The sequence below is a fragment of the Labrus bergylta genome, chromosome 7, assembly GCF_963930695.1.
Source record: "Labrus bergylta chromosome 7, fLabBer1.1, whole genome shotgun sequence".
In the NCBI taxonomy this organism is placed as follows: domain Eukaryota; kingdom Metazoa; phylum Chordata; class Actinopteri; order Labriformes; family Labridae; genus Labrus; species Labrus bergylta.
Genome location: NC_089201.1, coordinates 30,854,781 through 30,877,546, shown reverse-complemented (window position 1 = coordinate 30,877,546; position 22,766 = coordinate 30,854,781). Strand labels below are relative to the sequence as shown.

The window sequence follows — 22,766 nt, the reverse complement described above, 5'->3', positions numbered from 1 at the left end:
TTTCATACTTGTTGTATACTTTCTTTTTTTGGCTGTGCAATTGGATATGCTAGCATGAGGCTGTGTGGGGATTACATTTCGAAGCCAGACTCAAGTGGCCATGTGAGGAACTGCAACTCTTGGAATTTTCCTATTGGCCTGATTTTTGTTCCCCCTGACGTTGTGGCTAGGTCTCCACAAACTCACACTTTACTCCAAACAAATGTTTTGGTCTGGTAACTAGTGGAACAGTTTGCACAGTCACAATGGATGGTTTGGAAAAACTACAGGAACTTACACAAGTTTGTGAGAAGGTCCATTTCATCGTTTGTTTCTCTCTTTATGTTTGAGCCATATGTATTTCGCCCCTCTCCAATTTAATAGACTGAGACTATTGTTGCAGAAGGTTTTTTTTTATAGTGTATTCTTCTTTGTACCTGACATCTAAGGATCAACTATGTTATTGACAGAAACATAAATAGTAGACAAATTAAGAGGCATTTACTCATCATCTGTACTTAGAGCCCAAACCTTGGCTAAAAGTTTCATGGGGATTCTTTATTAGGAAGGGGTAACCCTGCTGTGCTGGATCAAGAAAAAAAAGAAACAGAGGGCAGAAAACAGAAAAGAAGAACGGAGAAGGGGAATGATGAGAGAAGATGACAGACGATGTTTCATCTCAGTGCGGCAGAGCAAGAAACAGCAGCGACAATCAACTCCCAGAATCTATGGCATTTCACCAACTCTTTAAATCCAGATGACAGCCCGCGGAATCAGGTTGATTCTCTCCCCATGCGCTCTGTAATGATTAGTGATTTCTGTTCCAACTACACCATTTGATTAACATGTTCTTGATATGAAAAGGATTTACGTCCCTGCACACTCGACAGCTGAATGATTATTGCGCTACTTCTACTGAAAAATGAGAGTATAAAAGAATAGTCTGCATGTATTAAATATCTAGGGGTGACTTGAAAAGATCTAGATATGACTTATACAGTAAGAAAACATTTTAAATGTGATATGTTAGTGGCACTACAAGTATCAAATACAAGATTTACACCCCCTTCACTAAAACATAAACATCCGTTCATAAAGTGCACAGTGAAGCAGAAGCTGCTCTTCCAGAAGCAGACAGTGTTTAGGGAACCTCCTGATACTGGGGGGGGGGGGGGGGGGGCGACTTAATCATCGTTAATCTCAATTCATTTAAGAGCTTGGTTATAATATCAAGACAATTCTTCATAATTCTGGAGGATTTCAGACGCCATCCTGACTCAGGATTAGAACCCCTCTCTTACAGACTTTGTTTGAATACCGACACATTCGGTTGTGCGTCCTGAATAATATGCAGCTCTTTTGTAGAGGATCTTGAACAGAGGCAAGAAAAATGACAGAAGGAGTTACTCCGGCTAGCAGGAGGAAGTGGGTAAAGGTTCCTTCATTTAATTCAGTGCCCTGCGGAGGCTTTTGTCTCCAGCACCACTAAGGGGAGATTATCAGGCACCACCTGATGAAAGCCTGGGTTTGAAGACCAGAAATTACAGAGACTTCTCCTGCCTCCCTTGCCGACTTTCTGGTCTCTTTCATTAACTATGCTCTGCTTCTATTCTCCCTTTGATTTTCTCTTTTATGTGAAGTTTTTTTTTGTCCTGTTCCAATAACTTGTGAGCATCAATTTGTGAGCCATGTAGCATGTACATATGTGTGTCAGATGCTTGCACTACCCTACATTCACACTCATTACCACATGGCCACATAGCCCCTGGTCCCTCACAGCTGGCCTGCTGCACGCTGATCCATGGGTGAGTAGTAATTACTATGCTCAGCATCATGATGCCTATTCAGGAGGATCATATCCTGGCCTAATGCAAACTGGCCTGTAAAATACACACATGCTCTAAAGCGTCACAACTACTTAGGCAAAAAACACAGTGAGGGGGTCATGGGAATGCTCTGTGGAACGCCAGATATCAGGATGATATGAGCACAGCCTAAACAGTCGGGAAGGGCAGAAGCCTCAAGCGGATAAATATGCAGTGCTTTACCCCCGTCAATACAGAGTCCTGCTGCCTGTGCCAGCCGCATTTTTAGATTCTGTTGCTGTAGACAAGCATATGGTTATGGTTGTACATGTTAAAAAAAAGGAACTCAAGCTTGAGACTCGGACTCGAGTAGCACTTAAAGTCACACAGACATGTGACTTGAGGCCTGACTTGGACTTGCCCCTCAAAGACTTCAGACTCCACTCGTACTCGGGGTTTTTGGACTCTTGCTTGATCTTCTTTTAGATTGTATTTCTGGCACATTATTTTTACGAGCTGAATGTCAATCCGATCCCATCTAAGAACACACACAGTGTCATGTGCACAAGCGGCCACATTTCACAGATGACACCGGGTGAGCACATCACATGGAGCTGCAGACTGCACATCGTCTCAGGGCTTAGGCGTTTTGATGAAGCCCCCGTATATGATGTCAAAATAAGCAACTTCCCCCGCACTCCCCTGCTTCATCGCTCTCTCTCTCTCTGTCACGGTACACCACCCGCTGAAATGCAATATCCGACACAATTGCAGCAGGAGGAGAATGATTAAAGCTTTAAGAAAACGGAGGGTGAGAAGTCGGCGTCTGCGGAAACTTCTCATTGAAGGTAAACTTATGTAATTTACATCAGGATCACTGGTTCTGTTTTCTTAATTAACAGCCCAATCTGGTCTGAGGGTCAGGGTAGAGATGAAGTACAGACAGTAGCCTAGTTAGGGATGGGAATTTAAAGTAATCCCTGTACTCGATTACTTGAATTACTTAATGAACGTGTACTCGAGTACCCGCAGATTATTATTTTTATTTTTTTAACCGTAAACAATAAAAGGGTCCGTCAGACACGGACCTCCCGGACCGGAATTGTAGACTTTATGCCTGTGAAATGACATAAACATCCAATATTTAAACATAAATATAAATAAATAACCAACAGCAGAAAGCCATTTCAATTTCAACGACGTCGCTAACAACGATGTGTGCTAACAGGGCTAAGTACTTCCAGACATCACTTTTCTTGACTGACATGTCGCAGGTGTAGCAGACGGTTCTGTATTTGTTGTGCTTTTGCTTTCGGTGTAATAATATGTCCCTAGAGAGTTGCCGTAGCTGCCGTAAAACAGTTGTTTTTGCTGAAATCTGGCTCGGTGTGTACTAAAGCTGAAGCCGTGGCCGGAGAAGTCATACGTTTGTATCCTGTTAATTATTTCCCTACCTAGTATATTCAGTTAGGTGAAAACAAAAAGCTGGGTCACACATGTAACGCTGTGAGTTCAAGTTTTGTAGCCTAAAGCAGAGCTAGCACAGGTAACAAAATGTTACTCGAATAATGGGGTCAACGGCGAGTACTCGAGTACTCGTACCCATCCCTGGTAGGCATATCTGAAAATGAGCATTGTGAGTAACCACTACTACTACTACCTTCTTATAATAATAATAATGATAAACTAATGGAAGCTGAAATGCAAAAATATGAAACTGCGTTACTTTACTTTACTTACTAAGTAAGTAAATGTTATTGATGTTAATGATTTTGAACAGTTAGAAATTGCACATTATTTATTAACGGTGGTCATGCGCAGGTTTAGGTTACAGGTTTATATATTGACCACGTAGAATTGACATTAAAGGCTTATAATGATATCATCAGTGCATTTGAGAGGCTAAAGGGATTTGTTCATATGTATAAGATTATATAATGTCAGTTTATTAACTCAGTGTGACGGTTGTACTTAAACTCTTAGTTATTATTACCTGTCTAATAATGGTAGCAGAATTTTCCTGTTGTCCTGAGTAACATTAGTTTATATCCATTTTAGTTTTTCCCATCTAGACTTATATTCATCAGGATGTATGAATATCTTTTTATGTTATTATTGTTTGTTAAGATCAAGAGAAACATGTCTTGGACTTGCTGCCCTCAGAGAATCGGATGCCCATACTCTGCCTGACATACAGCCGTGTGTTTACAGAACATCACAGGGTATTTAAACCTCTATTCCACCACATACACACTGACAGAAATGGTAACCAAAGTGGCTGCATCTGAGTCACAAGATGACACTTTGTGCCTCCACTCATCAGGTATATCCTGTCTGCATTAAGCTGTCATTCCTGAGTGAAGCCCCTTCAGATGCCAGGTGCCTCGTCTATTCAGCCCGTCTGACAGCGATACAGAAAACTGTAGTGACAGTGACTGATGTCTGATAAATCAGACCCAACAGTGTCATCTACAAGCCAAACACCTTGAAATGTTGTTGTCAGCTTGATTAAATTAATAACTTGTAAGCACCCTTAATAAGTAAACATGTAGGGCATTCTGTATGTATTCAATGTAATAATCCATATTCAAAGAATAATGGAAGCGGGCTACTAAATTAATTTGTCATCTCAAACTGAGGTGCACAGCTGACTGTTGGAAGCATGTGATACTGTACGTTGTACAAGAAAGCAATAGCCCCAAAAATCTGCTGTAAAGCAGGTAATGGTAACATTGGTTAAACCATTTTACCATCAAATATATTCCGATACAGATAACCACCTCATCTGGCAATACATATCCATAAATTATGAACCTATTGAAGCTTTTGATGCAGAGGCAGAAACCTTGAGCAAAACCAGCCATCTACAGAACCTGTTGAGTTTGAAAAGTGGGATAGAGGGAGATGCAAAACGAAGGAGAAGGATGGAGATAAAGAGAGCAACAACAACAACAATGAATAAGATTTATAGCTACAATGTCAGTCATAATGGTAAAAGTATGTGGAGTAAGTATGATAATAGAAAGAAATACTTCCTCAGTCTTTAAAAGTTTATTTTAAAAAATACATCTATTCAATTGTGTGAAAAATATACAAGACTTTATTATTAGATGTTATTGACCAGCAGCTGCCTATCCTTGTGTTGCCACGTCAGCAAACACAAACACACTTATCTGGCACAGAGTGTTCTTGATTCTGTGCCTGGCTGTGCTTTGTCTATACACTCATTTATGTAAAGGCTGGGGCCAAAAGTGGACTGGCCTTGACCTCCGTCTCCCAGATGCTTTGTAGACAGGCCCATCCTGCTGCAGGGCCATTGCATTTTAATTAGACACAAATCAAGAGAAACTCCAATTCTCGTCTTGATTCATACAAAATCTGGCTTAGTGTTAACCCAGCAGTGAGAGAGCAATTTACACATCTGTTAAGTAATGCATCAAAGAACAGCAGAATTGGTTATATTGTGTGTTTGTTTAATGCCATATTTCTTCAAATTGTTTATAGAAACTAAACATCTGCCTCTCCCTCACATAACACAACATTGCAGTGAGTCATTTTATGTTTAAAAATGGATTTAAACATAAAATGAAATGATACTTAGAGAAGCTAAGATTGTAGATAAGATCAATATGTAGATGTATTTGGTGATATATAGCTCACATAAAGGGTCTGTTTGAAGATCTTAAACATATACTTGTAGTTGAGGACACACAAACACAGGAAATTAAATGAGAATAAAGAACAGTAGGCAGTCCATTCACACAGTTTCCAAGGCGAGAGTTATCATGTAAGCCCACTAGGATGTACTGTGAGGCTTCAAACAGCGAGATCATGGCCTGTACAGAGAAGCTGTCACTGGTTTATTTCCAGGGCTGGACTGGTAATCTGGCATGCTTGGCAACCTTCTGGTAGGACCACGTTCTTTGGGAATGATTTCTTTTTCTGTTATTGCTTATGCCCACATAGAAGGGACAGCGGCCGATTGGTTATTTTCTTTATAATCACTCCAGCTCCCCCTCACCACTCTGTTTGCTCCTGCTCCAAAATCAAAATTGTAGGACGTGAAACATGAGTGTCAAAATGATCCCTGGGACATGCAACCACTTTGAGTCAAGATGCTGAAAGATTTGTAAAGAACCCTGCAGTTTCTGCAGCTTGGTCTGCTACAGTAGTACCCACTGTCATAAAGCCACAGGTTAAGGGGGGGCGTGGCCCTGCCAGGGAGAAGTGCTGACCAAGTGTGAGTCGAGGAAGCAGAGTGAAAATGTATCAATATGGACAGTTAGAGCTGATGATAGTCTAGCCTAGCAGTGGCAGAATTAGTATTGGATGGTATCATAATATCCAAAACATTGTAAGCCTGAGGGTTCCCTTTAAGATGCATAAAGCCAAAGCAAAAAGCTATTTGAGGATAAATCTGTTGCTCTTCTGTACTAAAATGTATACCAGGGATGGTTGCAAAGTATTCTTACCCCACTGGAAAGTACTCCATTACAAGTCAAAATTACGTATAACCTAAGTGATGTATAGGTGTCAGTATTATAAACAATATAAAGTTTGCTACAGTCAAATGTTCCCTGTCAGTATTTACTACATAACATTTAGATGTGTTCATAAGAACAGCTAATCCTAAAGTAGGCCTACTTACCTCTAAGATGTAACAAAGTAGAAATAAAAAGTACCATAAAATGTCAATAATATAGCTATTTGCGAAAAAAAAAAAAGTTTTTTCAACCATCTACATTATGCCAGTAAATGTAATAAATTAAATTGAACAATGAATGTAATATTCTTAATTAACTCTAGCTGAATTAAAAAGAAGTAATTGTTTGCTTTCGAACAGACTTTGACTGGAGAAAGGATATTTGAACTCCAAAGTCCCCTCAGAACACGAGGGAGTAAGTCACAACAGAGTGTGTACACACTGTTTGTGTCTATGGCACTTGCTCCTCAGCTTTGTAATGATTTGGAGGAATAATGTGGTAGATCTATTAAAATAAGGACACATGGATGGTGTACAGTTATTTTGTGTTCGACCCATAGTAAGGGGCAAGTTTGAGCCAAATAGTCCAGAGAATGTTTCTCCCAGTCGAGAGATGTTAATCACAACTTTCCATTTCACTCGGGGTTCACAATCAGAGGCTTGTCTTTTTAAACCTCCTCTTAGAAGGAGGGGGGGGGGGCAGACAAATGGCTTAGCTAGTTTTATTTGTCAGATTATTCTATAATTCATGGATTTATTGCAGAGCATGAAGGTCTTGAAGCATGTTGCCATAAAAAATGCAACACACTAATGTGATGTGGAAGCAACACAAGAAAATGGGGGTCACGTGAGGGAAAGGAAAGGAGGACTGTAGAGCGAAGACATGACAGCAGTATAGAAAAAGACTGAGGGCTAAAAATAAGTGTAGTCTACAACAGTAATTTATTGACAGTTCTTGTAAAGTCTTGTGTTAAACTGGAACTTCTATCGCTTATGTTTCATGTGATTTAGAGGTGGGCAGGGAACAAGTAACAAAACAGGTATTATGTTCTGCCACAACATGGATTTTTGCCATATTGTCATCACCAGTTTAAATACATACGTTTGGTTGTAGAGCACACACAAAGAAACATTGAATGCTCCGCCTACCGCCCACAGTGGTACATACTGTATAAACAGCATTAAATAGTGATTTGTAACAGACAGTGGCTTTAGTTGTCCACCACTCTTCTGCATGTTTCGCTCAAACACTCAGCTCAGAGCAAGCAGTCTCACACGCTCACTGATCAAACGACTCCGCCTCCTCATTGTGTCAGAGTGAGTGTCAGTGTCTACAGTGAAAGTGAATTGTGGTACAGCAGTCAGGTTAACCTGTATTCTCCCCTCTCCAGAGCTGCTCTCACTGAATCCCCACTCGAGTCTCTACAGATGGACGCTCACAGATGCAGGAGGGAGACGGGGAAGTGGATTTTTTTATCAAACCACATTCCGATAATCACCACTGGAGTAGCGTTTCTCTGGGGCTATACCCCTATATTGTGCAAGGAGACGACTTTATAACATGCACAAAAAATCACACAACTTTTAGAAATTAGGTCTGGTTGACAGGTAGCTCTGTTAGGTTGACTGCCCGGCTACCGGTACGCTTGCACATCATGAGTATGGGACTTCAGACCGCCAGGATTGTGGGTTGTGGGGGTTCTCTGTGGGTGAAGTGTAATTGTTTGATGACAGGGAGTAATATCAAACTGTAGCAAAGAGGTGAACAGCCAGTTCAACCCGGACTCTATCCGTGGGGAAGGGTAAAGCACTTTGTGTCATGCTGTGAAAGTGGGTTAGCCTCGGAGCTAGCACTAGCACCAGGCATCCCTGCAGCCACAGAACCCATACACGGCTGTCTCGTCCCCCGATCGGACTTGCTTTAATTTCCATGTTTCTGTAATATTGATGTCATTCTGTCTCTGTATCTAAAAACAACTTTCTGGCTGCCTCTCTCTCATTTTTTTTTTGTTTTGCTTTTACAAAGAACGAAAAGGTGATGAAGGAAGAAATATATATTACTGTCTTGTGTCCATAATATTTCCTGCAAATCTTACTTCTCAAATCAGATCAAACTTTTTAATAAATCTCACGCCCTGAGGTTTTATCATTAAAGTGTTCCTCTGTAATGAAATAATATTACGGGAATTGTGTTTTCTTGACAATGTTTTTTTGGTGAAGTGTTCCTTTAAAACACACACACACTAACACAAACACACTGTACATTTAACAGTATATCGTGCATGTGGATTAAGTAAAGCTGCACAATTAATGAACATTATAACCTCTGTGTTTAAATACGCCTAAAAGCTGCTTACCACTTCACGCCTGTTAAAACAGATTGGTGTTTCTTTGTGCTTTTGTTGTGTGTGTCTTTAAGCACATCGGCCTCTGTGTCTGTTTGGGCCTCAGCCTACACTACATTTTGTCTGAGTAAGCCAGAGCTTTGTAATCTTCAATATCCATACCTAACAGGCTTAGTGTGAAGAGTGTGAAGCTGTCAGCTACAACAAATATACAGTATGACATGAGTATGGAGTTGATCCCAAGGAATAGGATTTTTTTTCAACCTTTACTTGCTGGTATAGCAGCTATTTAAATCTTTAATTTGAAGGACTCCAAAGCTTAGGGGAGAAGCTCACACCACATGCAAAAGCAGAGGAGGTTTCAGGATGAAACACACAAGCATTGCACACATAAAAAAAAACACGCTTACTGATTCATAATTTAGCACACCAAACACACATTTCATTCATGATGCATGAGTGCAATTGGAAAAAAAAAACATTCCCTTACACTCAAAGCCAGAGGTGGGGGTTTGCTGTTACTATGGCAACAGCATCTAACACATAATTGACAATAAATGTTTCTCTGTAACAAAATAATTCAATTTTTACACCTCTCTGGTGAAGATTTAAAAAAGAAAGCTAATGTCACAGCTTGCATGGTTTACATGAGAGGCAATCATTATCAGAATAATTGAAAACCCAGTTGTAAATAACTCGCTACCTCCAGACGCCTTTCTCTGGCTGAGTATATCTGACAGCCCCTTTAACGGAGATTTGCTTTTGTTTGTCTTGTCTCTGTAGGGGTCCCTGTTGTTTTTTATTTATGTATTTGATGGGGAAGTGGGAAGCAGATAAAGGACAACAAGAAAAGCGACAGAGACACAAAAATGCCTCTCTGCACTCTAGTCTAAAGCCAGACTTTACATGGACCCCGGCCATTTGCTGACATAGCAGACACACACCAGTATGGTTAGCCTATTAACAAGGCTTTCACTGTTTTTATCACAATACAACAAGCAAATTTATCCAGTGCAATCCCTGACATGCACATGTGTAAGACTCTTCAGTAAATGCTTATGGTCAGTCATTTCATGCTGATGAAAAAAATAATAATTATATCACAGTCAAAAAAATGAACAGAGCTAGTCACAGTCATCATCAAAGTTGAGCTTTGTGTTAATTGATGCTTTGAAAACTTCAAACATGTCGATTAATTTTAGCAGGACTAGTATGGAATATCAACTTAAACAGTAAACATACAGAACCACAAGCTTTTAAAAAGGGTTAAAAAGATAAAAGACTGAAAGCTGGCAAAAGGGAAACAGATTGAAGCACAACAAAACTCCTTTTTCTTTGGGTATCTCAATAAGAAGTGCGACTAAACTCTTCCTGCACAACCCCACTGTGCCAGTAACCTGCATTTACACTTGATCTCATGAGTTATTTCAGCAGGAGTGTGTTGTTTCTAACCTCTGAGGCCCGACTCCTGGTGTTTCTCTCTGAGTGCAGCAGCATGGCGCCTCCTGAGTGATCCTTTTCAGTAGCACTGGATTAATGGGTTTTAGCTCCGTATAATATCTAGCGCTCCTCTGGATCAACTACAGTTTGGGCGGGCAGGACACACTGTGAGGTAGCTCTGATAGGACTGGCTGCTGGCTGGAACAAAGTGAGGCAAAGCCACGGCCTCTTTCCAGCTGAACAACACACTCCCCAAACATGCAGAGCGCTGGCTTATTGTTTTGTGAACCACCAAATAACCCTGGTGCATGCTCAATCAATTTCAGCCACCACATTGGCAGTTTGGCTTTGTTTACCATTGTCTCTTCCGCCAGTAAAATGGAGGTCAGGCTTATTTACCAACCCATTAAGGCAAAACAATAATACAAAATTAATTATAATGACAAAAATAAAACTGCTTATTTTTCCCTAAAGTGAAATTGACTGTGTGAAAAGCATTATACTTGTTATTATGTGTTCAAAATGTTTTTGTACCATTAAAAAAAACCAGAGTGTTACTCTTTTTTTTGGAGCCGAGGAGTTCATTTATCGTTGTTGTGGTATTGATATCATTCATTTATTGTTTAAGTATTGTATTGAAGTTTACATTTTGGTATTGTGACAAAGCTACTAACATTCCTGTTAATCAAAAGGAAATTTAAAATCAGACTAGTTAACTAAAAAGTTAAGAAAAAAGCCAAACTTGAGCATAAAATGAGCATGGCTTTTATTGCTATTTGCAACAGCCCATCGCTAACTTCAGCCACAAAATTGCCGACTTAAAATGCAGCTGAAATGCGTAGCACTTTGCGGCAAGCACACACTGTGGGTAAACAATGTCTATATGGTTTGTCGGATGTGGCTAACATTAGCAGTTCCATCACCACCACCAGCCTTTGGTCCTTCATGCAGGTTAACGTCACATTGCCTGTGCTGAATGGGGTTCACTCACTGCTCCGGTCCAGTGTTAATATGCCAGTGGCTGCATTACAGCCTAAACACAACATTTAATATCATTATAGAATTTCATTTAGCAGACGTTTTAGTTGAAACAGACGGTCATATGAGAGTAAGTACAACACAAGCAAGAATCTAGACGGGGGAGAACAACGGTATTCATGTTTTAAGATTTATTACAGGTGACCTCTATGATACACATCATTGTATCTTGTACAACAAGGTTGGATGGTCATCTCTAACAGAAAGACGTGATATGCACTGGCATCTTTTAATTTATAAAGCTCTCACAGAAGAATGACCCTCATACCTGACAGAACTCACGTTCCTCAAGACGTTTACTGTTCAATGTTCCTCGAGTCAGATCAGAAAATCTGCTTTTTCTTATTCTGCACCGGACTCTTGGAACAACAACAGGATCTTCTTGAGGGAAATGCACTTTTAGATTTTGGGCATTTTAGAAACCTGATTTTAAGCCTCCCAACCTGTTTGTAACTGTTTTACATAAGTGTGTTTATTTATTGCAGTTTTGTACTCGCTTAATCATCTTAGTCCATTTGAGACTTTTTAGACTGATTTTAGCAGTCTTGTATTATCTGTCCCCTGTTTTTCTTTTTAATTTAATGTCTGTTTTCTAATTATTCAAGCTTCAAGTTACTGTAGATTAGACACAGGTGACGTGCACAGAAGCAATGCACAGGGAGTATAGACGTTTTTTTCCATAATCAACAACAACATCACCAATATTGTTGTTATGAATACCCTCATCAACATCAACAACATCTCAACATCCTCATCATCAATATCACACAATCATTATCGCTAATCATTCAGTGTGTAGACTAGTACTGTCTAGTTACAACTGCACAGTGTCAGATTGGTTTGAGTGTGGCTAAAGTTATCAGTGCTGGTACCACCAGTCTTCAGTCCTCCATACAGGCTAACATCCACATACCTGTGCTGAATGTGGATAGCATTGCTCTATTACGCCCCAGATCCAGAAATTAAATGATTAGGTTAATGTATGGGAGATCCTGAGCAGATGGATGATGTACAAGTTAATTATACTCCAAAATATAGAAGATGATGTATGGATGAGACATTGTTACAGTTTGTTGTACAAAAAAATCAAAGATACCGACATCATGAAAGCTAGTGTAGATAAAAACTAACATTTCACCGCCACTGTTTGACGTGTTTGTTTATTAAAAGGGAAATATTTCAGTCAATAAAAACCTCTATTGTTGTTTCGATGCATGACTATGTGTTTTCGTGTGTGTTTGTGTTTAGTCAGTGAGGACGATGGGAATGCATGCTGTCATCAGAATCAGAGTGCAGAGAAAGAAAGCGCTGAATCAGGTCCAGTCATGTGCTTTTAGGGCAGACACACAAAGTGACACCAGGACACAGGCAGCCAGGCACAGTTGAGGGACAGAGCCAGATGATAAAACATTTAAAAGTGAATGAATATGGTGTGTGTGGAGCCTTGTAACATTGAAAAAAGTAATCCCTTAAAAAATATAGTTGAAAGAAATGACCCTTCCCTATATGAGATGAGAATATGGCAGGCAGCAAGCTCCGGGCTGAGTGAAGGGGGTGTGGGTGGTGTATTTATTCAGCCAGATGATTATTAGAACTCTATTGTATGTTATGCCTCTGGCATCCTTTTCTACAGTCATCTATTCATACTGCCTGACCCAGAATGACTGACTCCACTCTTAGTGGGATGGTGAACTGTATGGAGCCAGAGACTACTATGTCTTGTTTTTCTTATTGTGAAATGAACTTGTGCAATGAGGTGGAACTTTGTAAAGACCAAACAACAAGTGCCGTTCCAATGTCCCCAGTGTTTCATGATATTTTACCACAGGAATATCTATACAGTATGAGCAGTGATGCATGGGTTTAGGGAATGGTCGAGGTGACTGCCAGGGCTGTGTGGACCTTCACTGGTCTCTAGTCTAGATTCGACTATGATTACCCTGTCAATGAATCGATTTCATCCCGTATCTTGATGCTAGCAATAGGTTCTATCCCCAATTTTCTAAAATAAAACTGTACATAGCTACTTTTTCATCAATGAAAAAAATCAGTAAGAGAAATAAGAACTTCATTTTTAATTTTTTTTAGAAATTTCTGTAGAAATCAATGTCAACATATATTTTTTGTTAAATTGTTAACCAAAAAAAATAACTTTAAAAGGTGCAGTTGTGGCCAGAAAATCTACAAGCAACATCAGCACCCAATAATCAATTATGTTCAGTCACTGCATCGATGCAGAATCGTTCTCCTCTGCAGCCTGATGCATCGTAGAAACGATTTATTTCAACACCCTGTATCCTCCTTTCTCTGTCAAAGGCTGACCAGTGAGAGCACACTGAGAGATTATCTGATAAAACTGAGTCCTTCTTGCCACTTTACACGCCCCTAAGCACTGAAAGACTGCAGCAGCACATTAAAAGAAAATCTTTCTTCTAATGGAGCTGCATACTTAATTTGCAGATGCCACCTAAGAGATAGTTGTTAGGTGGGGGTTGTTTCTGTAGTAGATGGACAATGATGAAAACGGAAACAGACTGTGGATCATCTTAGATTTATTCAGCCATGGTCAGACAACACAGAAACACAACACACACGGCTGACAAAGTGCAGACCATCACTGATCCATGCTGAACAAGATCTCACAATCGCTTGCAATCATTAACAATCATTGGCAAAGTGGCAAAGTCTTCATCTTCACAGTGTTGCTTATATTCTGCTAGAAGGTACATCCTACAAATTCCTGGCTACTTTGGTTCATCTCTAAAAGGCTAGAAAGAAGACATCACCTTGACTCGTAAATATCAGACATATAAATTTCTTCAGTCTCAGTCACGTTTCCCTCTCAGCTCACAACAGACACTTCAATCCAAATATAACTCTACAGCAATGAGGTCTCTAAAACATATGTATTACAGCTTCACAAACCTAAAAGAAGAATTACTCTTAGATGGTTGACACAATTTAAAGATATAGCCACAAAATTATCAAGATGAATGAACTCATGAAAATACGTACTAACAATAGTTGAACACTAGACTCATAACAAAACTACCAGCTCCATGATACCATCTGATTTCCAATGTAAGGTAAAATTGTGCTCAAGACAACATATTCCTACCTATCCTCCTCTTCAGTGAAGCAATTCTTACCTTGAATAACAAAAACAGAGCCCAGTTTTAACATTAGCTGAGACCCTAATAGAGTGTACCGGGTGTATTATGAAGAGCCTGGGGCCTACGTTTCTACATGGCCTGGTTTCAGAACATACTGAACACAACAGAATCAATGCCTTCTTTCTAATCTGACTAATCATTGTCTCTTTTACAAACACGCACAGTAATGTACTACTCGGTATGAGTAGAATATTAAGAGTTTAACCCAACAGAGTACAGTCAATGCTGCAATTTCCAACAGGCAGGACTTCCACCCATTGCATATATGCTATAAAGCAGCAAAGAAAAGCTACAAAATTCTATTCTATTCTAAAAAATAGTGAATTATTGTTGATTTCATACTGGCTGCATCAGTTTTTGATTTTATGGACTAACATAAGACATGTTTCTGTAAAATGTGGATTACAGGTCGGGTTGCCCATGTGTAAAGTGGTTACGGTCGAACTATTTTCAGGGTGTTCTCTTCACAGCTACCACATGCTGAGCCCTCACTGACTGATAGCGATAACTCTAAGACACACAACAGAGGTAAAGCACAAAAATACTGTGTGTGGCCAACAATTTGCTTCAAGTAAGATTACAAAGTAATGGGGTTTTGTTTTGCTACCGGGCATCCCTACACTGTTGGAGTACAATCCACTTTCTTGCCAACAAAGTCAGTCTAAGATTTCAATGTGCTTCCTCTGTCAACATCCATATCCGTCTTTTTTCTCCTCTGCCATGATGGTCTAGACTGAGAACACAGAGGTAAGGACTTTGCCTTTGGGAACTTCTGACAAAAGTCATACAGTTTGGCAGACAATTCCCAAGAGGACTTCTTGTGCATCAAGTTACATAAGGCAACACACACTTAGGCGCTGTCCACCCCGAGAGCATCAATAAGAGATCAGCAATTTCCAGATCCCATCAGACAGATTGTCACATCCATGCATAAACCCATTAACCATGTGCAACTTAGTTTGCACATAGACACACACATGCATACAGGAAGGTTTTCCACATGCAGACACACACATACTGTACATACTAACACACACACCTTACTTATTCAGAGATCCAAAAAAACACAATCTTACCGGCCACACAAACATTCACGCATTTAATGACCTATAGGCACACTCACACACAAACAAACACACAATGATGCAAGGCCTTGGTTAGTAACTGAACCAGTGCAGGAAGAGGCATTAGCATTCTGCCAGGGTTTCAAACAACACTGCACCAGCTCTTCACACAGCCAACATGCAGCAGAGCGTAACGACAGAACGAAAGCCAGAAAGAGAGGAAAATAGGAGAGCGAACAGACAGGTAAGACAGGGATGGGTTGGGGAGTGTTCATAAAGAACAGTGAGATACAAAGTATGAAAATCAGAGAGAGAGAGAGAGAGAGAAAGATGTGTTTATCTAAGATAATGAATACACTAAATTGAAAAAAAAAAGATGAGGACATGTGGGGTACCTTACTATTGAGTCTGGCCTTCCTGGCTTCTTTTGCTTTTCTTTCCCTTCTCTCGGCTGCTTGCCTTCTGCCTAGAGCGGATCCCATCTCACACACACGGACACGCTGCCCGTCACACACGCTCTCCCGTAGGTCAGCTACAATCCCAGTGCCAAAACATCATCCACATGGCCATGTCCAGTTCCCCTCCTCCTCCTCCTCCTCCTCCTCGTCTCCTCGCATTCACTTTTGTCTTGTCTTGTCAGAGTGTAGCACATGCAAACTCACATGGTCACTCGTACAAACCACTCACCCCGAGCACCGACGCACACACTGACTCGTGTACATGCACAAACAGATGGAGATGGTAAAGGGGGGGATTTTTGCAGGATGCTGGAAAGAACAGAGGGGAGGGTGGGGAAACAGAGAGCTGGAGAAAAGAGGGAGGGGAAAATAGAGGGTGGAGAGAAAGCGTAAGATAGACAGCTTTTAGACAGGAAAACTGAAAGAAAAAAAGAAGAGGGAGAGTGGTTGGGGGTTAGAGGTAGAAGAAATAGGCATCAAAAGTAAAAAGGAATATTAAAAATATTATGGGCAGTGGAGAAGGAAAGGGGAATCCCTTATGCACATGATCGTGTGGGTGACTCGTGCAATCGTCTTTCACGGCCACCTGCTAAATGAGACGTAACATGACTTTAAAAGATTTATGACTAATGCCCATTTTCTGTAAATATTAAAACATTTTTTTTGACAAATAATCCACCGACACAAAAACACAAAGCCAAATACAGTATTGCACATTTTAAACTGAGCTCTCTCTACAACAGAGAAAATCTTCTTTTTAAAGTCAGAGTACCGTGTCTGTATTTGTGTGTGTGTATTTATGTGTGTGTGGGGGGGTTGATATTACCCAAATATATCTCAATTTGTGTTCAAAGGACTTAATTTCTCATCCTTTTAGGGGATTACACAGAACCTTTGTGTGTGTGTGAGGGATTCCCTGCTGGAGATAACCTCTCATCCTGTGCCATACAACTACATGTTTATGTGTGTGTGTGTATGTGTGTGTGTGTGTGTGTGTGTGTGTGTGTGTGTGTGTGTGTGTGTGTGTGTGTGTGTGTGTGTGTGTGTGTGTGTCTGCTATGCAAAAAATCACACATTAAATGTCATAGCTTCAGTTGCAATTATATAGCTCTGATAAGAGGGTTCAGACCCAGTGGAATCTGACATCTGTGAAAAATATTGAACTACAATGAACTAGTTTCTCTGTGTAGTTTCTCATTGTAGACTGAAATAATGCAGGAATCCCCATTGATGAAAACAATAAGCTGCTAAGAACAACAAGAAACGTAGGAGGAATAGCATTACTTTGCAGTTGTGAATTATGCTTTTCCCAAACATGTAGACAACAGAAGTTTGGCACAATGTGAGTATTTGTTCGGCCTGTGAATCATACTGGACAAGGGTAATCGCTGTATCTCAAATGTAAGCACATTTTATATTAAGATAGTGTCTGTGATTTCTCTATTGATTTATGACATAAGCACATAGGAAATGGCCTCGTTCTGGCAACGTGCTGTATTGTGTTCGTGACCACATTACCAAATAGTGCGTTACTAAACGCTCTAACGACTATATATTTCTCTTTAGGTTTTCCTATACACAACTCCCACCCTTACAATTTCTATGGAACGTGGACGATATCGAAGAAAAGTGAGATACGGATTATAATTCTATCCCTTACAAACAAGACAGCAAGAAATACTTAGTAATCCTGTGAGGAAGCTTTCATTCGTTTGCTGGATGTTGTAGTACAGTGAAGACACACTTCTTTTCTCTAATCTAAAGCAATGCAACAAACACTAAGGGCAGAATATAGTGTCAGATGTTACACTGAGTCTCTTTAGAGAAATTGCTCAAAAGACTACACATTAAAAAAGGGAGTGGGGTGACACTGGACGTCCTTTGTCCCACTATAAGAACACCACTCATTCTGCAGCACCGTCTATCACATGGCAGACCTCCTACACCACACTCCCACATGCACTCCTTCCCCCCCTTCAAGTACACTATGTACATTTTTCATCTAGCCACCCTGCATGCATGGTTAACAATGCTGTTTGAGGGTGAGGAGGTCTGGTTGGGCTGGGGTGAAGAGAGGAAAAAAAGAGGATGTGAAAATCCTATCAATTATGACCTCATTTTAAACTTTAGCCCGCGGCTAATGAGCTCCATACCAGCAAAGTAGGCTAATGCTTGACCTTAACCTAACAGGGCAGCTGGCTGCACGGTGAATAGAAAAACTCCATGACTGCCAAGGCTGCAAGAGTCACCCATAAACGTGATTTCCCGCTTTACCCCTGCAAGTCATTATGCAACAAAAAGTGCCGTTTAGAAAAAAGTCAGAAGGGGTAAAAGTCAATCGCTCAGAGTTTATCTTTGCTAATGAAAAAAATATATTTTTTTATTCAGTGCATAAATGGGAACCTGTACAAGCACTTTAAAGGGATCGTTCATACTAGATAACAGTCAGGACGGTCCCAGTTTAGAGAAACTGGCTGGAGTTCCTAAATGTAAGCTAAGCTCTACAAACGGAGTCACATTGAACACTTACACTAGACACTTAAAAAAGTCCTTTAGAGTCTAACATTTCACTTGAAGTGTATGCTATATGTTTTTTTATTTTTCATTGCTTTACATTAAAAGGAAGACTATGCAACTTTTTGATCCAGCAGATGTCGCCCTTGAGCTCCAGCATGAAACCAAAACAACTGGCGCTGCATTGTTGTGTTAGCATGCTAATGCTAGCGATCTTTATTATGCTGGTATCTTCACACTGCATGTAAATTTACCTGAAATGAGCGTGATCTAGAAACACAGTTAAGCAGTGAGTACAGTATGTTATTCTTCTTTTCTCTAGTCCCTCAATTAAACAACTTTTATACACGAGGGGAGGAGTCAGCCGGCCGTCCGGGCGATGTAAACAAAGTGAAGATAGGACTCTGAAAACTCTGAAAACATCACAGACAGTGGGACTCGGGTGTTACACCCATTGTAGACAGTCATGACTCACAGAGTTATTTTCAGAGGAGATACTTGATTTATATTATATTTAAGTGTGAAAAATCACAGCGCTTTCTTTAAAGTAAACAGCCCTGAAGTAAACTGTTATTTACCAAACTTAGTACTTTTACTATTGGAGGAATCCTACTATTAGTATAGTATTACTATAAGTACTAGGGATGTTCCGATCTAATCCTGGGGCATCCGATCTTTGTTTGATACTGACTCAAATAGTTAGATCGTGTCGTGACAATGGGCCGATGCACCTGTTGTCAAGAAACTTCCCAGTGAACATTTGACAGTGATTAACACTTTGGGATCATAGTACAGTTTGCCAACAGAGAAATATTCTTCTAAGAGTACTTTGGCTGGCCTGGCCTAAACAAGAATCTCTAAACATACAGCATATAATTCTAGACAAAGACAGCATCACCTGCTATGGTCATTTTATCAAGTATTATACTTCAAACTGAGCTGCTGTCAATCTACATTGAGGATGCTGAGGAGGGTGCATCAGCCAGGTTTTACAGTATTTACAAATGGTCCAAATCATTCACATCATACATATTTCACAACACACATAATATACACCATGCATTTATGTTGACAAACACTTGACCTGAAATCATCTTTAATGACTGGTGCATCTGTCTGCAGGCGTCTCTGTGTTAAAACAGATTAATAACAGAGGAAAAAACAAAGACTTAACTATGGCTGCTTCTGGAGCCAAATTGGCACCCTTATTTTCCTCCCATAAACACAGCTGTCCTAGATAATTCATTGTTAAAAGAAACATGCAGCACAAACGACACAATGGCTTTCAGAGCCCATTCACACCATCAGGTTTTTTACATAAAGAGAGAGAGTGTAAGTATCTCGGGGATTAAAACTTTTTTTTCCCCATTTGATTGTTGTTAATCAGTTCAACTTGTATAGTGGCTTATGATAACAACACATCTGCTCTTTACACATCATTTATTGTGTATGCATTACCACCTCACACGCAGCAGGGTAACACTCATTTACTCTGTCAAAAACAATGCAGCACGGCAGCAAGCACCTCACACCAGAATAGTACACATGAAACCTTTTTGAGAGCATGACTAATCCCACTCATCACAGCTTTTCTGCATCTCCTTCATTCACTATTTTACAGTGTCTCTCTCTCTCTCTCTCTCTCTCTCTCTCTCTCTCTCTCTCTCTCTCAAAAAACAAAACAACTTAGGAGACATGTCATCAGGCCAACTGTTTTTCTTATATTTAAGTAAAGTCATCAAGTGTCCCACAAGGAATTGCACCATGACAAAAAGAAGAAGAGAAAGGACAAGCATGTAACATTTCTGTGGACACATACTCTTTTAGTCTATTGCATGGAGAGAATGCAGCTCAGTCTAAATATAATACTCAAGTGTGTTTTTGAATGTGCTGGAAGGATTCATTATTCTGAAATGCTAATCTCTCTTCTTAAAGTTTAAAACAGCTCAGCTAAGCAGTTTACTGATGCTTGAGGAAAAAAAGGTAAAAGTAAGTTATGTTATAAGGCTAGCACCACATAATATTAAGTTTGAAAACTTTAATTATGATAGCCAGGCTTTACAATAAAATCAAATTTCCCTCATGAAATGTTAATCTTACAAAGCTCAGCCTTCAATAAGCTATTAAATTCTTCTCATCAGGTTTAGTAAATTAACTAAAAGAAAAGAACATTTGAGATTCGTCACACGAAAGTCATGAAAGGAAGGCGGACTCAGTGGTCTTATTCAACGTAACTTAAACTGTTTAGTGATGTAGCATGTTTGAACAATGTTTGATTTCAAAATCCACATCAACTAAAATAAAAGAAATCATTTTGTTCCTCAATTGAAGATGAAAAAATTTAGCTTGGGTGGAAAATTGTTAAATTCAGCTTTCTCAAAGTACACAACACACAAAAACACATTCTTCACTACGTTTCTCTCCCTGATGTAAATTATGTTCCTCCTTTGTATTCGATGCAAAAGCATTTACAACATCCTGCTGTCAACTCATTATACCAACATAGTATCCAAACACACACACACACAAAAAGCAGACACACACACACATGCGCGCGCACACACACACACAAGCGCAAACAAATACACAAAAAAAGCATGCACGCACGCACGCACACACACTTCAGACATGCATTTCTTCATCTGTCCATAGCCAGTCAGTCATTCACAAACAATACAGGAGAGTCTGTTCGACATTCCCTGAATCTGATCTGAGAGTTCATTGGATGCAGACTATGTCAGTAAAATAAAACACAAGGTTGTACTCCAAATCAAACATTTCAGAACACTGCAACTGTACATTGGCCTTTGCTTACATTTAATATCACTTCAACCTAACCTAACACCCTACTGTTCATTCTCTACCTGTTCTCATGCTATATCCGCACAAACATATCCAGTTAATCCAGACTGTGTGAAACCATGCCGCCTTGTATATGGGCAATTTTTTTTCCATGTGTGAAGCACTTATGGTTCTAAATGGCCAAAACAAAACGTTTAAATTACACATAAAAGAAACATCAAAACCCCCATAGCTCTTTCAGAACGTCCAAGAAACACTGAAAAATAAAACCAAGCTCAATGTACAGATCATGTGACATCAAAGGTCACATATTATACTCCTCTTCAAGAAGTTTAAATACGTCTCTTGTCTGTGAAGGGTCTTGCTAAAAATCCACTCTGATCCTGTATCTGATCATGTCTATAAACCCCTCTATTTCAGCCCTGCTCAGAACAGGCTGTTTCTGTGTCTGTACCTTTAAATATGTAAATGAGCTGTGTCTGACCACGCCCCCTCTCTGGAAGGGCTTTAGTGGCTTGGGCTTTCTCGCTCCATGCCCTATTGTTTACAATGGAAAGGCAGATTCAGGGGGAGCGTCACCGACCCTGGGGGAGGGATTACTGCCCTTTGTGATGTCACTAAGGGAAAATCTTTTAACGGCCTGGTTGAGCACACATTTTCTGAAAAGTGGAGCAGGCAGAAGACAGGGGGGGGACTAGGGACACACATTACACACAAAACCAAAAGTAAAGTGTATTTTGTGTAATGTGTGACCTTTAAATCAGGTAAGTGCACATCTCTATCAAGAAAACAAAGTTAATATATTTTTTGGTCTTACCTTGGTGTGGAGTTTAGACAGCTGCTTTTCATCCAGGTGAGTCTGTGTGTAGACGCGTCTTTTATAGCGGAACTGAAACACAACAATAACATATGTAAGAGGCATAGCAAGAAATCAAAACGCTGCTCTGTTTCAAAAGACTGTTTTTTTGGGTTTTTTTTTTCTATTTTGACATTAAAGGCTTTATATGTGATGTTTTGATCCAGCAGATGTCGCCCTTGGGCACCAGCATGAAACCAAAACAACTCGCAATGCATTGTTGTGTTAGCATGCTAATGCTAGTGATCTTTATTATGCTGGTATCTTCACACTGCATGTAAATTTACCTGAAATGAGCGTGATCTAGAAACACAGTTAAGCAGTGAGTACAGTATGTTATTCTTCTTTTCTCTAGTCCCTCAATTAAACAACTTTTATACACGAGGGGAGGAGTCAGCCGGCCGTCCAGGCGATGTAAACAAAGTGAAGATAGGACTCTGAAAACTCTGAAAACATCACAGACAGTGGGACTCGGGTGTTACACCCATTGTAGACAGTCATGACTCACAGAGTTATTTTCAGAGGAGATACTTGATTTATTATTACATTTAAGTGTGACAAATCACATATAAAGTGTGTAGAAGTGTACAAAATGAAACAAAAAAAGTTCACAACTAACTCCCAGATTATGTATTGCACCTCATTCATTATTAGCAATTGGCCAAAGAGGGTCAAGATTTGATGAGATATGTCCAAAAATGTCCAGAAAACCAGTTCTAATTATGGTTATAATGCATATTCGTTCATATTTTTACAAACTTCCATACAAGATGAGGTAAATAACTCTAAATGAAGTAAAGGAATGATGA

General features: G+C 39.8%; 1 protein-coding gene across 1 annotated transcript in view; it reads right to left on the bottom strand.

Annotated features, from left to right (window-relative positions):
- Positions 1–22,766, bottom strand: part of shank3a (SH3 and multiple ankyrin repeat domains 3a) — a 167,383-nt gene that overhangs the window by 109,439 nt on the left and 35,178 nt on the right. The window contains exon 3 of the mRNA XM_029281382.2: positions 21,919–21,990. Coding sequence (XP_029137215.2) covers positions 21,919–21,990 — 72 coding nt within the window. The remainder of the gene's footprint in view (positions 1–21,918; positions 21,991–22,766) is intronic.